At 37.0% G+C, this 19,068-nt stretch overlaps 1 protein-coding gene across 1 annotated transcript; it reads left to right on the top strand.

The window, feature by feature from the left end:
• Positions 1–3,958: 3,958 nt before the first annotated feature.
• Positions 3,959–4,621, top strand: LOC133734048 (auxin-responsive protein SAUR21-like). The gene has a single exon (XM_062161709.1). The coding sequence runs from the start codon at positions 4,073–4,075 to the stop codon at positions 4,376–4,378; it is 306 nt and encodes a 101-aa protein (XP_062017693.1). The 5' UTR covers positions 3,959–4,072; the 3' UTR covers positions 4,379–4,621.
• The last annotated feature ends 14,447 nt before the right edge of the window (positions 4,622–19,068 follow it).

Below are 19,068 nucleotides of genomic sequence, written 5' to 3'. Positions count from 1 at the left end.
CTTTCAGTTTCCTCTCACTCTCACTCTCAATCTCACTCTCACACGCTCTCTGACTCAGTCTCCTCTCTCCTCTCTCTATGTACACAGACCCATCCTCTTTCTCTCCTCCATGTCCACGACCACCATATCTCATCCACCTTCCAAACCCATCCCCTTTCTCTTCCTCCATGGCCGCGACCGGAAGCTTACCAGGCCGGAGATAGGCCACCTGCAGAAGGTCGGCGCCATATCTCTCCGCCATCTTCAGAAGGCCCAGGCCGGAGATAGGCCACCTGCCCAAGACTCCGTTTGCACAGAAAACCCCGCCACCACCACCTCATCCTCAAAGTCACTGCGCCGCCGTCGTTGTCGAACCCCGCCCTCGGTCGCACAGACGCCGCTGCCGCCAGATCTAGAACTCCCGTCACCGCTTGCTGCTCTATCCAACACCAGGATCCACCCAATCCCCACCGGATTTGCGACGAGATCCGGATGGATCCAACCACCAACCACTGCTCGCGCCGCCGAACTCGAATCCGCCCCAAGAAGAAGCCGCAGCAACATCATCCCTGCCCACTGGCCAACAAACCGCCGCCTCCACCCTATCTCCCGCAAACGAATTGGACATCGAACCCAACACAACAAAATCTCCACTCTGATTGAGCTTATTCCGGGAAGACCCACTCTCCAACAAGTAAAGAAACAAGGAAACTGGACAAAGCCTGAACGAGGAGGCCACCCCCAACCCTTAAGCCTTCGATCTAGATCCGGAGGGATCAAGATCTGGGCAAGAGTGGAGGGGGAGGGGAACTGGTTTCTCTCTGTTTTCTCTCTATGTGGGCGCACCTTCAAAGATGAGATTTTGGGCGACGGAGGTGGGTTAGTTTGCGTGGTGGTGTGGCGGAGAAATTGGGTCTGAAGAAGATGGGTGCGTTAACGAGCCATCTAGCTGTGCCCTCTATTTTGAGAGAGAGAGAGAGAGAGAGAGAGAGAGAGAGAGAGAGAGAGAGAGAGAGAGAGAGAGAGAGAGAGAGAGAGAGAGAGAGAGAGAGAGAGAGAGAGAGATATGGGTGCCCAGAATAAGAGAAGAGAGATAATTGGGTGCTCAGAGTAAAAAATGTGAAGAGACCGTTTTACCCCTTGAAATACGACAGCTGGCACGAGACTAACGGCGTCATTGACGTCGTGTATGTATACTGGGTCGATTTTGAAACCTCATGTACCAAAGTTTATATTTTGGAACTTGATGTATTGAAATGCATAGTGGCCTTAAGTTGATGTACCCTTCTCAAAATTTTCCCTAAAAGATTTACATAACAATTTTGCTTAAGAACTTTGTTATCCACTCACTAAACACCCAGCTCATCCCATAACAATTTACATAAAGATTTCTATAGGTGACTAGCTACAAACGTAAAGAGGCATTCTATAGTAATCTTTAGAATGTAACTAGATGAGTCAAGAAGAACAAAGGAATAAGAGATTTGAGATTTTCTGATATGATATTTACATTCTCCAAGATCGGAGTATTTATACAAGATACACCAAGACCTATTAGGAAACTAATTACAACAGAATAATCTTAATAATACACCATATTCACAATCCTAATTACATGGCATGACTCACGCCAACACTCCCCCTCAAGTTGGTGCATACAGATCATGGATGCCCAACTTGTCAAGTGAGTCATAGAAGGCTTTACTCGAGAGAGCCTTTGTAAGAATATCCGCCAACTGTTCTTCAGTAGGAACGAAGGGAAACATAATGATCTGTCCATCCAGCTTCTCTTCAATGAAGTGTCGATCTACCTCCACATGCTTCGTGCGATCATGCTGAACAGGATTGTGAGCAATTTCAATTGCAGCCTTATTTCTCCAGTGTAACTAGATGTTACATCAGTATATCACTTTTTCTTCTACGTGCAACAATAATCTTGATCACATAATTTAATTTCCTTTTGTGTACAACAAAGCACTATTCTACCTAACTAATGGTTTCCACTTTCCACTTCATCATTCTCCTATTTTTATATCACAAACAGAGCACCTAATCCTGTAAAGCATTTGGTATGTTCATAAACAGAGCACAAACAGAGGTTACAGAGCACCTAATCTCACTGTGTGTGTATCTAACTTCTTGCAGTATGCATCTACTTATATATTGGAAATTGTATTCATTCTTTGGTTGCTATTTTACTTCTTGCAGTATGGAAGATATGTCGTATAGTTGCGCTAATAATGAAATAATGGATGAGGATGTGGAACAAAGTGTTCCACGCAAAAGAAAGAGGAAGGCAGCAGTATGGGATAATTTTGAAGTAAAAGTGAAACAGAAAAAAACCCACATTCAGGTTTGCTTTCTGGGTTTTGATGGAATAAGCTTTCTGAGCTGAACAAGTTAGAGCTTGAGTTTCAGTTCTTGATGGGATTCAAGTTAGATGTGAATGTGAGTGTGTTTGAGAGCTACTGTTGTCATTTAGAAAAGAGAAGTCAGTATTGGAGGAGGCTATCAAATTGAGAGCACATTGAGATGTGCAGAAGAAATCAAAACAAGGCAAGATGAAGATAGAAGATATAACCAGTGTGTTGGTGTTTTGTTGTAGATCAAATCAAGGAAATTTCTCTTTCTTTTTTTTTTTTTTTTTGGTGGGACTTTAGCCTAGTAATTCATTTGTACAGGTTGATGTAAATTTGTGTAAATGTATAAAGTTGTTGCATCTTTTTCTGGTAAGAAATATACATATCCAGATTGGCATAATCAGTATGCAGCAAATATACTTCCAGTTATTTCGTTTATGCAGCAAAGAACAATTTTTTCCTTTCGATAGGTATGCAGCAAAAAACATTAATAATTTGAAGAGCACAGTAACAATAATTGATTATTTACCAGCTTCATAATTAATTAAAAAAAAGTAGTAATAAGTATTTGTCGAAAATAAAAAAATAGTAGCAAGTATTTAAAAAAAAAAAATCCCAGCCTTTAATAGGCTGAAGGCCTTAAATTACCAAAAACAAAAAAAAAATCTTGCTCGATCATATTGAAAACGGGTAAATGGGTGGGTATGGGTTTACCCGTTTAGAAATAGGTTATGTAAATACCCATACCCGCGAATTATTTGATGGGTATTAATCATTATGTATTACCTGCGAACTATTATTGGGTGGGTATTACCCATCGGGTAATGAATAGAAATGCCAACTTAAGTGAAAAGAATTAGACACATTATATGGCAAATAATAGCAAAAGTTATAGGAAAAAAGCTTCATTGTAAGTTTACCATATATGAGCGACTAGAAATTATTGGATATAACTACCAGCGCCTTTCTGGAAATTCCCCTCACCGTGATGAGTTACCTCTAAATTTTCCAGCAGTATTCTCCGAGTGAAGTAAGAAAAATAACAAATTTGCAATGGCAAAGTTCAGAAGTTCAAAGCAAGTTATATTGTCATTTTCAGACAATAATATATCAGAAACTGTTTGTATGATGTTTGCCTCAACTTACAATTCGGGCAAAGAATCAACTGATTAGTACAAATTATCGTACGTACTATCTGGCTAGCTTGATATTTCGAAATGCAGGTTACGTTATGATATTGCTGGGACTCAATTTGATCCATACATACAGTGTTTACATGGTGTTGTCAACTAATTATGGACATATATGTCTATGGCTGTCCGGTATTCAAGGCTAGCCACTAAAACTAACCAAACCAAATGCCAGCAGTTTTAGTTTTCCTCACTTTGTATGTTATCACAAATAATGGCTGGACATAACAATCCCTAACAAATCCACATTAAGGTCTCTATCCACTACCAATATTTTGGGACGAGTAAGAAGACATGACCATGTGACCTTCCAAACACTTATGTCATACCCTTCCCCACCCAATTGCCTCACCTCTGTCCCAACCCTGCCCTCCATGGATTTTTCAAATGTCTACATGGCTTTGCTTCTATTTATACTCACTCATTATCCCCAAAGCAAATTCACACCAAACTAAGCCCTCATATTCTCTACAACTTACTCTCCTTCCCTCTCAGACCTAGCTTTTCTAGTTCGAGTGATAACTACGTACTCTTAAGTATATCATGGCTATTCGAGTACCAGGAATCATGCATGCTAAGCAGATCTTGCGCCAGTCAAACTTGTTTGTGAACAAGGCGAGTTCAACGTCTTCTGTGGGAGTTCCAAAAGGATATGTCGCTGTGTACGTTGGAGAGAGTGAAAGAAAACGATTTGTGGTTCCGATATCGTTTTTGAGTCAGCCTTTGTTCCAAGAGCTGCTAAGTAAGGCGGAGGAGGAGTACGGGTACAACTATCCAACAGGCGGACTCACGATTCCTTGCAGAGAAGACATCTTCATTGACCTCACTTCTCGACTGAATGGATTGTGATTCACAGCATGCATCCTTTAATTACACTTATGATTTTTGTAAACTGATTGATCTTGTACATTATTTTTGTTTCCATCGCTTTCTGAAGCTGAAGGAAATTGGCTAACCACCAAAAAGTTGATGAATTTCTTACAAATTTTCTTTCATCGATTCCCAAATCGATGAAATAACTATTGAATTTTTCTTCTTTCTATTTAGGAATCAAGGTTCAATTAATGTAAGCCATCATTACTTTATTCTCTATTGCAACCATGTTTCAACTCCTGGTTCTTGACTCCAATGGTCTCTTTCTTCATGGTACGTAAAAATGCTTGCGTACTGAAGCTGCTATACCAACATGGCAACTTGCTTCTTAAAACAATTGGACGTAGCTTATACCCAAACCGATAAGTCCAAAAACATACACTCCCGATGGAAGAAAACACTAGCCATCTCAAGAGCTTGTCAAGTCCAAAAAAATACGGTCTATCGATGGAATCGGAATATAACAGGAAGTGATTTCCATTGATAAGGGGAAATACTAATTCCTAAATAACCGGGAGTTCAGGAATGAGTTCTTTGATCATGAGGAACCACTTACCCTAGCTAGCTAAGTAAGTTAGCCAGTTAGGTATTAGAAATTGATTTCCCTATTAGTAAACATTTTCATCCTTTTTTGTTACTGTCATTTTCATTATTTAATACCTCCATCATACCAACAAACATACAAAAAAAAAAAGACATCTTCAAAATTAACGTTTAATACTGTACATATTTTGTTTAGTCATTCAATGTTGTATCAAGCTAATGTATTGATCGGAGAATTAAACTTTTACCAAAATTGTTTTCTTGGTAGTATAGATGATTCACTAAACGATCTTATATTTGATTTACATTTTATAAAAATGATCATGACAAGATGATGTAAAATGAAAACTTCTCATTACAATCTACACTATAATATTCTAGAAAGAGTGAGTTGTTTTTTGAAATAAAAGTTGAATTCATTAGATCAACAACCAAAAGGCTAGAGTCTATATGCTACCATAACTTACATAAGCAAACTCGGCAAGAAAATCCGAACTATCTAAGCTAGAGCAAATCATTAAAATCTCTGGGACGCTTACATTTAAGCTAGCCTCTACAAGAATGAAAAAACCTCGCCTCCTACGGAAAAGAAATCATTCAACTAGCCCCCACTTGCCAATCACGCAATTGTGGTACAAGCAAGATACTAGAAATGTCATAGAAGACTCATAGAAGTTAATCCAACCTCACACACAGGCTCAATACCCTAATAAAACATTAGAGCCCAAAAACAGGCCCAACTGGCCTCGACCTGAGCCCAAGCCCAAGTCAGATCTTCACTAGCATGAGGGGTCCTCTACATCTCCACCACCGGCATGGTTTTCGGCGGGCTGCCTATCTACCCCATTAACCGCCAAATGAAATAGCTACCGATCAACAGTGCCACCACCAGATCAACCAGCAGCACCAGATTGCTCCCTCTCCAATCCGGCAACACCCTTTGCCACCGACAAAAAAACGACCAGCGCTGATCCTTCAAATACCGCCGTGCCTGCTTCTCGACGGCTTCAACCCGCAAATTGCCTCCGCGCTCGAGGTCTGCAATCCAAGCCAGTGAACCTTTCCTTGACGACGAAGGGTTTTCCTCGCCCAATTTTGAGAAGAGGAGTCCCGACTACACTGTCGCTAGTCACGACGACAGAGTCTGCCGCCGCTGCTATACTCAGAAACACTAGGTTTCTGCTTGCTCCCTTGGTTTTCCTTTTTACCACGTACTAGAAAGAGTGAGTTGTTATTTAACTTATTCTGACATCCTAAATATATACCTTCATACATTTAAAATACAAAATTCCATTTTAAAAGAATATTAAGCACAATTACGTAATTAACATTTTTTTGAATGAATTACATAATCAACATGGGTAGAGGCAGTAGCAGGGAGGATAGCTGTGCGTATGGTTCAATCAAAAAATCAAGCACCTATTTCCTTTGAGACAAATGCTTTGAAGTTAGTTGCTTTTGTAAACCAAAGATCAGGTTCAACTCTATGAAGATATTAGTGAAGGGCTATCATCTATACCAAGAGCTATGCTTAGGAATATTTCTAGACATGAGAATATTGTTGCGCATTCTTTAGCTAAGGATTCAGGGCAGCAGCTGTGTTGGGATACTATTCCTCCCTCATTCATTCAAGATGCTTTAATTTAGCATCCAATTGTAATCTTCTTCATTGATTAATATATTTAACACTTTATTTAAAAAAAAAAAAAACATGGGTAGCTTAAAATGTAAGAGTAATATAAAGAGCATGATATTTGGTCTCATAACATAAGTATCTCCTTCGTAGATGGGAGATAACTCATATTCTCAGTTGATAATAAAAAAAATGACATGTAGACTAACTTTTAGAGTTTGAATATACATTTATTTGGTAAAGTAGAATGTAAAGACAAAGTCGATATATTTTCTCAGCTATAATTGAACTTGGTCATGCTTGTCTTTTGTAGTAAGTATGAGATTTTAAATTCAACTCTCATAGATTTCGAGCTATAAGTTATTAATAAATAAAACAATAATAAAATGTATGTAAAAGTAAATGGGAATTAGTCTACTCATTTCATTTCATAGTCCCTTTATATAGAGATAGAATTACAACGGAAATATCAATTACAATAATGATAGTAAATGTTGATTGAGCTGTAATTGCAATTCATTGATTCCCTCTTCGTCAGTTACTTTGACGAAGGCACATAATGTGTTTTTCCTTTAACAATTTATACTATATTACGTGAACTATGTATGATTCCAAACAACTCGAATACTGAAGGTCGAATTTGCAACTAAACCCAAGACTTTTATACATCCTTTTTGTTTCTTTTTGTTTTTTTTTTTTTTCTGTTTTTTTTGTTTTGTTTTTTTTTTTTTTGAAGGGACGATTTAAGATCATTATGTCAGATCTCCAAATTTCAAACAGAACAGATCATATTGGTCTTATATACATGTATATATACAACAGATTTGAGCAAGCATTATTGAGTGTCTACTTTAACACTCTAGCTGGCCATCCTTCGCATATTTGGACATTGTAGGTTATTACTTGTGTTTGTGAACAAAATCTGTATCAGCAGTTGAGCAATTCCAACTGTACGTCCACTTCCGATCTTTTTCTGGAACTCCATTGGCCTAATTAGTTGTTGTAGGGCACAGTGTTTTTGAACAAGTTGGACACTCAACTCCCTTTGTCCTTGTTGGAAGACAAACCATGTGAAACCCTCGATCATCACCTATATGGATTTAGAAATTCCTCTACGCAAATCTAAAAGCAAATGCCTCCTCACCACGAACTACTCCCTCAGAAATCAGAAAGGATTTCATAATATTCTCTGCACATGCATCTTGTGGATGAAGTCCACCAAGTCATCACATTCACGATCGCTTCCCGACCCAACAAGACATGAATTAGGTTTGGATTCATTCATACTTGAGGTACGTCTGCAATGTACTCAGTGATGGATTCAAGATGGAAAATTGGGGTGAGCTAATCTTAAATTGCTTATAATTTTTTGTTTTTATCGATATGCTTTCAAGAATTTTGAGGCAAGATTTTAGAAGAAATTATTTTAAACCAATACTTATATAAACATTACAAAATTAGCAAAACAAGGGAGAAGAAAGGAAAAGAGCGAAAAAAAGAGACGAGATTTTAGAAGAAATTTTAAAAAATACTAATAGAAACATTAGTCGGTATTCTTCAATTCCATCCAAGAAAATCTCCCCGCTTGGATGGAATTGAAGAATAACGTCTATTTTTGAAGGAATTGAAGCCGGGAATCTCCATCTCCAATTCCATCGATTTTTCTCGTGCAGCAATTGCAAATTTCGTGGAGTGTCTATCCAAACAGAGGACTTTGGGTCGTGGAATCGTGAAATACCGACTTTTCTTTAAATTCCCCAGTTTTTTCCCTCATCCAAACACACTCTAGAAGAAAATGAGGAAAGAGTAAAAACAAAAGGAGGCAAAATTACATATCATGACAAATTTTTTTGCCTATATACTCTAACAACAAGCAGAAGATACAAAATTGAGTGCTGGCAGGTGAAACTAGATGATTGATTTTCCTTAGAGAGCGACGCTATTCTTGCTAAATTAAGCTTGCTTAAATGCGATCGAGCATCATTTAGACTATGATTAGTAGCATTGACTTAGGTAGGTTCTCTGAATTTCCTGGCTGAATTTCTTGTATAAGTGCATGTAAAGTCTAGCCTGTTTTTAGCTAGTAATTCTAATGATATCAATTTCTATTAAAAAAAATTAAAAGGTACAAAAGCCTAAAATTATCGAAAATTAAAAAGTCTGAACTGGTAGTCTCAATCCAATTCTCAAAGTTTTACTCAAAAAAAAGATGTGCATCAAAATCATAAGAGCCCTCAACCCTAAGCTAAGCCTCTGGATTTAGGCCCAATCAACTTATTCTTTCTTACTTTGGCATGTTCACCTTTCTTATTTTTTTTTTGTAAGGGTTCACCTTTCTTATTAGCTTCTCTCAAATTGTTCTTTGCTCTCGCCAAGGTGATCCATTGTCTCCTTATCTTTTCCTTCTTTGTACTGAAGGATTCTCGGCATTGATTAACTAGATGCATTTTAGAGGGGCAAAATAGCCAAATGACCCCCTGACTTTTCCCATGGCTGCCGATTTACCCCATGACATTTTAATTTTGATTATCTACACCCTCACTTTTCTAATTATTGCTGATTTTTTTCCTATCATTATTTTTTAGACTTTCCATCCAATTTTCTGTTAACTTGGTTATCACATGAGGGGCTTTTTCGTCTTTTCAACTATCACCAAAAAAAAATTATACAAACCAACACATCGTTAAAGAAATAAAAAAAAATACAAAACTGTTCTTTGTTAAAAGAAAGAAAAAAAAAAAAAAAAACTTGCCCTTGGTCACTTCTTCCTTGTCCATCTCTTCTTCTTCTTCACTCCATTTATTTCAAGATCGGTCGTTAGCTTGCAACTGATAGCTTAATTAATATTTGGTCGTTAGCATACAAAGTAGTTCTGTAATTTTTTTTTCTTGATTTATTAATATATGAGGGTAATATTGGAAGATAGAGGCAAAAAATTTATAGTTGGCGCGCCGGGGTGTACTAAGATTTTTGTTCAGTACAAATAGCAACATTCTTTTTTTGGGTGACAATTGCAGAGACGAAAAGGCCTCTCATATGCTAACCAAGTTAACGGAGAAATTGGATGGAAAGTCTAAAATTTAATTATAGGGTGTAAATTGGCAACATTTAGAAAAGTGAGGGTGTAAATAATCAAAATTAAAATGTCAGGGGGTAAATCGGCAGTCATGAGAAAAGTTAGGGGGTAATTTGACTATTTTGCCTTTTAGAGGTGATCTGCGAGGTATAAAAATTTGTCATAGAGCTCCCATTCTTCATCATCTTTTATATGCAGATGACAGCTTTCTATTAATTTGCACAAGCTACTCCCACCTTATGCAACCGGTTGATAGATTTGCTTCATGCCTATACTCGGGCTTAGGGCCAAGAGATTAACTTCCAGAAAAGCAGTGTTTGTTTCAGCCAAATCTATCATTTCAAGCTCAGGAGGATTTAGCTAGCATCCTGGGGGTGGAGTTTGTTCCTTCCCATGAAAAATATTTGGGTCTTCCAACTCATGTGGGATGAGGAAAGAAAGATACATTTTCTTATATTCGTGACAAACTGAGGAAGAAGTTGTCCGGGTGGAGAGGTAAGTTGTTAAGTGCTACTGAGAGAGAGCTTTTGATTAAGGTACTTGCATAGTCACTACCTTCTTATGCCATGAATTGCTTTCAGTTGCAGAAAATAATTTGTGAAGAATTACTAATGATATGTGCTAACTATTGGTGGGGGATGTAGAAAATAATTGGAAAATTCATTGGTGTACCTGGGATCATTTGTGTTTACCTAAGGAGGAAGGGCACTTGGGTGTTCGCAACCTTTATGCTTATAATCTAGCCATGTTGGCCAAACAAGCTTGGAGGATTGTTCAAAATCCGAATTCTCTTGTGAGTTCTATTTAGGGCTAAAGTCTGTTTAGTCCCTGTACTATGCCTCTCTCATCGTTTCAGTCCCTGACATTCCAATTTAATCTGAAAAGTCCCTGAGGTCTCAATTTCCGTCTAATAGGTCCTTTTCGGGGGAAATTATGAATTGGCCTTGGGTGAAATGTCCAATATACCCCTCAGTTATTTCTTTTTTCTTTTTTTTCCTTTTTAATTTATTTTTTTCCTTTTTTTCTTTTTCCTTTTTAATTTCTTTTTTTTCTTTTTTATTTTTCCTTTTTAATTTCATTTTTCCTTTTTTTATTTTTATTTTTTTCCTTTTTCCATTTTATTTATTTTTTTTCTTTTTTCTTTTTTCTTTTTCCTTTTTAATTTCTTTTTTTCTTTTTTTTCGTTTTCCTTTTTAATTTCTTTTTTTTTCCTTTTTAATTTCTTTTTTTCCTTTTTTCTTTTTTCTTTTTCATTTCTTTTTTGCTTTTTAATTTCTTTTTTTCCTTTTTTATTTTTCCTTTTTAATTTCTTTTTTGCTATTTCTTTTTTTTTTCTTGTTCCTTTTTAAATTTTTTTTCCTTTTTAAGTTCTTTTTTCTTTTTCGTTTTGCCTACTTTCTACTTCCTCAACCCACCAATCCTATTCCGATCAAACTCCACAACCCATCTGTTTCCCAATCAGCTCGGAAATTCGCCGCTAAACCACTCCCCTCTTGTTTTCACAGCCTACTTCTCTCTCACCCACTCAAATCCCACTCTCTCTCCGCATCAAGCCTCAATTTGGAAACTTTTCACTGAAAATTACCATTTTTTAACTTTTCACTGAAAACTACCATTTTTTCAAACTCAGAGGTTTTTGGATCTTGCTCAAAATGGTGATTTGGATTTTGGGTTTGGTTGAAATGGTGGGTTTTGATGGCCAAGTTGACAAAAACCAGAAGTGAAGAAGAAGAATAGTGATGGAAAAGAAAAAATGACCGTTGGCGTGAAGAACAAGAATTGGGGTTTCGGGTCGATCTGGATTGGTTCGCCGACGTGGCGCTACTGATGCAGCAGAATACGATGGTCATTAAAAAAGAAAAAGAAAAAAAAAAGGAAAAAAGAAATTAAAAAGAAAAAAGAAAAAAGAAATTAAAATGGAAAAAGGAAAAAAACAAAAATAAAAGGAACAAGAAAAAAAAGAAATTAAATAGGAAAAAGAAAAAAAGAAACAAGAAAAAAAAGAAATTAAAAAGGAAAAAGGAAAAAAAGAAAAAAAAGAAATTAAAAAGGAAAAAGAAAAAAATGAAAAAAGAAAAAAAGAAAGAAATTAAAATGGAAAAAGGAAAAAAAATAAAAATAAAAAAAGGAAAAAGAAAAAAGAAAAAAAAGAAATTAAAAAGGAAAAAGAAAAAAGAAATAACTGAGGGGTATATTGGACATTTCACCCAAGACCAATTCATAATTTCCCCCGGAAAGGACCTATTAGACGGAAATTGAGACCTCAGGGACTTTTCAGATTAAATTGGAATGTCAGGGACTGAAACGATGAGAGAGGCATAGTACAGGGACTAAACAGACTTTAGCCCTTCTATTTATAAGACCAGGTATTTCCATTCTACCTCATTCATCGATAATTCATTGGGGGCTGCTCTCTCTTATAATTGGAGGAGCATTATTACTTCTAGAGAGATTTTAGAGGCTGGTATGAGGTGGCAAGTGGACGATGGATGTTCCATTGCAATTTGGGAAGATAACTAGATACGAAAAGATTATAGGTATAGGTCGGTGATCCTCTCCATCAGCCTACAACTTTTTGGTATGTGTCTCAGCTGACTGATTATTCTTCTATTAGTTGGGATGTGTCAAAATGTCACTTCCTTTTTTCTGATGAAGATGTTAAGATAATTAGAAATATTTCATTGAGCAAACGGTTTCCTACTAATTTCTTGGTTTGGCATTTCACTTCTAAGGAAACTTTTTCAGTAAATAGTGCTTATGTAGTGGCAAGGGATGTGGTGATAGAGTCAAATGGAGGGGGTTTAAATCATGCTGGACTGGATCCTTCTTTTTGGAAGAAGTTTTTGAAGACCAAAATCCCAACAAAAATAAAGATTTGTGTCTAGAAACTTTTGAAAGGCTTTGTGGCTACCCGTGATAACCTGTTGATATAGCAGGTTGATGTCCCAAGATGCTGTGTGATTTGTGACGGAGCAATTGAATTAGTAGAGCATGTGTTTAGAGACTGTGCTTTTCCTCAAAGAATTTTATCTCCATTACTTGGTCATTTGGTTAATCAACATGCATCACCTTACTTTTAAAGCTTGGTTAAGGCAGTGTATGGATTTGGTTAATGTTGATCAATGGGTTGAGCTATCGGTGTTATTATGGTTCATTTGGAAGGCTAAGAATGATGGACTTTGGTCTGGGAAAGATTGTGATCCACCTTAGGTGATTATGGGTGCACAAACTTGACTTCAGAGTTATAGAGTGCTGATCCTCAAGCTTTCAAGAAGGCTATAGCTCATGCTAGATGGCTTACGCCCTTTTCGGGTCGTATCATTATTTATCTTGATGGTGCTTTCAACGCTGTTACTTTTGAAGGTGGTGTGGGTACAATTGCTAGAGGCAGCAATGGACAATGTTTGGGAGTTATGTTTAGATATGTGCAGCAATCCAGTTCATCAGTGCATGTAGAGCTGCTGGCAGGCTTTGACACTGTGGCTCTTGCTTATGATGTAGGAGTGCAGAATGTAATATTTGAATCTAGTTGTGCTCAATTGGTGCATTGACTGCATTCTGTTTCTTTTCCCCAAGATTCATGGCCATCTTTGAGGCTACTATACAGCGACTAGCAGCTTGGGGCCAATGCTTTGAGTGGTAGTTTTTAAAGCATATTTATAGGGAGAAAAATGAAGCTGCACACCATCTTGCTAGGTGGTCACTTCGGAATAAGTTGATGTTCTTTTAGTAATCCTTCAAGTTTCTTGGTGGATATTTTAATCAATGTACTTAAGTCCGAGTAATAAAAGTGTTTTTTGTTTCTTCAAAAAAAAAAAAATGCTAGCAAAAAACCACAACACCAGCCACCAACCATCACTGGATCAAGATGACAAGATCCGCTCCATATTTCACCCTGAAATCCGTAGCGGCCTGCGGGGCAAACCTTAGCAGAAATCTGTCAAAAGTTTGGCAGAACTTTCCCTAAAAATGGATTACCTTCCTATAAAACAACTTAACACTCCTATTATACAAATCTAACTTCCAACTCCTGGAGCCTACCTACTCCCATAATAACAACTAAATCCAACCAAAAATATATATATGGGTAATTGTCCTTAAATCTCGATCATCAAACTACAATACGAAATGCATAATACTAATTAAAGTAATCTATTTATATACCAAAAATTGATAATACAAAATAGATATCTAGCACCTCACCCCTAGCTCTTACCAAGTGATTACTAACTGAGTTACCTCACTCGCAGCACTCACCAGACTAAAACTAGGATCCTGTCACCAGTAATACTCATCAGACGGCCACTAGGATCCTGTCACCAGTAATACTCATCAGACAGCCACTAGGATAATGTCACCAGTGATACTCGATCAACAGATGACCACTAGGATCATGTCACCAGTAGTACTCATCACACTGTTAGTAGGATCATATCACCAATAGCACTCATTAGACGGTCACTAGGATCATGACACCAGTAGTACACACTTGGCGGCTACTAAGATCAGTTCGCTAATAGTGCTCACTAAGCGGCCACTAAATGGAAGATGCCAGAAGGACTAATTCGCTATAGAACTACTCACTTTAGCTGAAATATCTATAGTTTACTGCCATTTCATGCCATTTAGAGGGTACTATCAACCAAATGACACATCGAAGGTTACTGCCATCCGGAATACTCTTCATTTCGATAACACATGACTAACCATCTCATACCATCCAGAGGGTACTGCCGACCAGATTACACATCGGAGGGTACTACTGTCCAGAATACGAGGAGGCGATAGCTAGCTGGTTTGTCAACTAACCATCTCATGCCATTTGGAGGGTACTGCCAACCGGATACCAAGAGGTAACAGTTAGAGGGTACTGCTGACTAACCATTTCTTGCCATCTGGTGGGTACTACAGACCAGATGACACATCGGAGGGTACTACCGTCCGAAAATATATTTTGGAGGGTACTACCAACCAGAATATTACCTAGAAGGTATTGCCAACCAGGTAAGGCATGCATGCACTTAATAATATAATAAACCTCCTTAAATTCATAATTCCAAACTCATTAACTCTCATATGATTTAACTCATAATCTTTCCAAAGAAAAATTTCTATAACTCGAAACTCAAATAACTATAAATCATCCATATGCAAATATCATCATAAAAATCTCAATACGATAATTTAATATTCAAAAATATATTACTGCATGCATTTTAATCTAAAAAGCAAATGTCCACTCACGTGTTTATTATTTCTCAAACCTTACTCAAATCTCAAATTCCGAATATTTATCGAAAACTATAATTTATGTCCGAACTCAATTAATACTTGCCAATAATTAAGTTTACTTATTTCTCAAATCATAAATAATGTTCGATAAATTTTAAATACACACCCCTAACTACTTAATACACATCCCTTTTATTTTATATTTCAAATTAGATTTTATAAGTAGGTTAAATGACCAAAATAGACATCTATGTATTAGAAGAAGAACAAAATTGAATCGCGCATTTCTATGTCTCTTTTTCTAAACCTTATACGTTGCAATACATCTTTCTTCTCCGCACTTCATCACCTGAATTTCGACTATGGACATGAATTTGAAGACCTCGTTCAACAATCTTCAGTTGAGATATGTATTCTTCATCTTGTATTGAATACAATTCAACGTAATCTCGAGAGCTATTTCATTGAGATCTACCGTCGTTTTGGAGGTGGTAGCCAATAAGTTGTGAGAGTGAGTAGAGTAAGAAAGCAAAGCATTTGGGTTTTTTTTTTCCTATCAGTTTTTAGTTTTCATCTTGCGTAACATATTGAACATGTAGTGCATGAAAGTGTAAATTTTGCAGACTATATTGAAAGTTTAAATTTTGAAGGACTTGCAAATGTTCGAAATTTTATATTTTCAAATTCCAATTGATTGATGTCGTAATGGAGTTGGGATAGGCCAAAATTTCCAGCAAAAAATAGAAGAAAATATGTAAAAGAAAACTATGAAATCTCAATATACTAATATATAATAATCATATTAAATAATAATCTTAATAAAGTCAAATAATATGATATTTCATGGTTTTAGAGATTAAGGGTATTTTAGGTCATTTGGGTGGTGTATCTAGTCTAATATTAGAATGAAAAATTAAATAGGTGGTGTATTGAGTGTGGGGTGTGTATTAAGAAAATAGGGGTGTGTATTTAAAACTCCTCATAATGTTCAGATCCGACATTCCCGTTGGAAATGACCTGTAAACAACAAATTCAAGCTCAAGATGAAACTTCGAAACTTCTTTAAATAATTTATCGTAAATTCCAAAAAAAATCCGATCTCATGTTTGATTTAGCTCAAATTTGAATATTTTCGTTGATTTAATAATTCGAACAACCTATAGAAAAATCACGAAGATCCAACTGTCGGATCGTTACAAATCGAAATCCAAAATTCTTGAATTTTTTTGAATTTCAATCGCTCGCCAACGTTCTCCAATGGCAACAAAAATCATACAAACTTGTTTCTAATGTAACTCTATATAACAAGCTAACAAAGATGGCCAGAGGAGCTGGCACGCTCCCTCACACGCCACCACAAGTGGCAACGCATAGGCCCTACATGATGCCACCTCAACCTACAATTTGGAGCATAAACCATACACCAATCGATTTATTTCAACATGCTTAACAACAATTACAACTACACCAAAGCCTAAATCTAAACGAGAAATCCAGACACCTTAGAAGTTTCGGGAACTGAAATTTTACCTTGATGGTACGGCCTCCATGCTTTAAATTGATCCAAATCATTTAAGAGTTTTGATCAACAGTTGAAGGGCTACAAAGCCAGAGTAGAACGGCAGGCAATAGTGATCGGAGGAGGAAGATGCAACCAGGTTGCGCAGCACGGGTCCATCGGGTTTCATAGCCTCGATTCTCACTGTACAAGACCAATCGATCTAAATGAAGGCCATAGATCGATAAAGGAGGGCGGTGCGGTCATTTTTCGATCCATGTTGAAGCCTATGGTTGTTGGAAGGTGGCGAACCAGCCAGGTGTAGCTTTCGGGTTGGGTCAAACCCACATCTCACTTTCTCTCTTTCTCCATGTGTGTCCCATCACTGAGAAGGGGAAGTGCCCTCTACTAGGGTTACCTCCCATATATATAACATAACGTGAAATGTCGGTTTTTTTTTTTTTCAGGAAAGGTTTGATGAAATAAATAAACTTCTGCAGACAATATTTTACTCATACAAACTCCGATTTTGGTACATACTCGGATTAACGACCTCTACAACTGACGTGAAGAAAGTTTCTTCAAATTAAATGTGAACCGATTAAAAAGTCAACTCTAGAACCCCCCTACATGTTCAAAACGAAAGTAATAGTAAAATTTTTGATAGTTTACCGTTTAAATGACTGATAAATGGGTAATTCTTGGTACAGAATGTAAAAAATTATGTTACTAAAGTGATACTATTCTTGTCGTACTCCAAAAAGAGTGCGACGTTCTATGCATTTTGACTCTTAATTATATTGAAATAATTTCATACAAAAAAAAAAGTTTCTCGCAAAATTTTAAGGATTATATATATACACACTCTTTTTTTGGCTATTTTAAGGGATTGATTATTTGATCAATTTTTCGGTGACGTATAAACATCTCCGCTGTTCAGTTGTTAGGTCTATATGAGTAGATCAATTCTGCAAATTTTCAGCCAAATTGATAATCGTTAAGACATTCAAAACTGTGATTTATAATTATAAAAATGAACGGTTCGGCTTTAATAGATTTGGTTCGTTCATTGATTTGATCTAGTTCGACACATTAATGGCCACCAATTTGGATGAAAATTTAGAAAAGTGATCTATTCATGGCATCCTAAGAAGTGAATGGTCGAGATGACGATATATGATTAAAAAAGTGAGTCACACAAATGATCCCTTAAAATGACTAAAAAATTGAATCGCTTAGTAAAAGAGCCCTCTATATATATGTATGAGACAGTAATACAGACCCGGCAAAAATTAGCATAACACTTGCATGATGACCAAACTAGCCCTCTATGAGTTACGCTGTTTTTAGGGGTGATACTAAATTTTACTTGGGTTACTTCTGAATTCTGAAGCCTATTATCCAGTATTTGATGTCCAACTATTTCGATCTCTCTATATAGAATACAAAGCTCTAATTTCATTTCTCAAACCAAGAATCAAAGCGCCGTTAAGAAGCTCCATGCTCACCTTCTAACAACAGGGTTGCTTATCATATCCCCTCATTTTCACGCTAAACTCATCCTCTCGTACACCAAATGCCTTCCCCAACACAACCTTCAGACACTGACCAACTTTTTCAAATGCATGAAACCCAAAAGCGAATTACCATTCAATGTGTTAATATCTAACTTCTGCCGAAATGGGTTCAGTTTTCTTGCTTTGAAAACCTTATCATTCATGCACAGTAGCGGTGTTCCTACAGATACGTATGCTTTGTGTAGTTCATTAACTGCAGCATCTTCTATTAAATATGTTAGCTTCGGTAGAAAGATACATGCCCATAGGGTAAAGTCAAGCTGGTGCTCCAGTGTTTTTGTTGGGAGTGCTCTGATTGACTTGTATGCCAAGTCATTGGTTATCGGAGATGCAGACCATGTCTTTGATGAAATGCCGCTGAGAAACACTGTTTGTACAAACACACTTTTATCAGGTTATTTTGATGCCAAGTTGTGGACAGAGGAAGTAGAATTGATCTTGAATTGGGTAAACTGGCTGCTCAAAGGGAACTTGAGTTTTTTTTTTTTTTTTGGTCAATGAAATCATTCATTAAAACTAAAGGGGAAGAACCCAATGGAAAGAGCCCAAACAAGGCCCAATTACAAGTAAACCTAACAAGGAAAATTACTACTCAACCCAAATCCATATAGATTGGGCAAAAGAGTGTAACCCTAAAAATTAAGAAAAACATCATCTCCTACAATACAACAGCTGCCACCCAATCCATCCGTACCGCCGTCGTCGCCGCCGCTGCCCGGAGTAAAAAGGTAGGAAAAAGTGCCATATCGAGGAGATAAAATCCTAATAACCGCTGCCAAAACAATCCCAAAATACAAATCCAATTGAAACCAAGGTAATGAGATGATAAATTGGAGCCAAACCCACACACTAACACTCTCTTCTCCACCAGAGAAACTCAAACCGGGAAGAAACCGACGCCACCGAAATGGGACAGAAGCCAATAGCAAAGAAAAAATCCAATGGTGAATGGGGGGTGAAACACCCATGCGTGAGCACCCATACACCTCTAGGTAAGTGTTTCTCACTTTTAAGAGGTAGCCATAAGAATCTTCAAGGAACAAGTCTTTGGTAGTTGGAGGGGAGTTTATGTGAGGAAATGGGTGAGGGGAATCATGGAGGTTTGTG

Source organism: Rosa rugosa, chromosome 2, assembly GCF_958449725.1.
Source record: "Rosa rugosa chromosome 2, drRosRugo1.1, whole genome shotgun sequence".
NCBI lineage: Eukaryota > Viridiplantae > Streptophyta > Magnoliopsida > Rosales > Rosaceae > Rosa > Rosa rugosa.
This window is presented reverse-complemented; position numbering and strand designations above follow the sequence as displayed.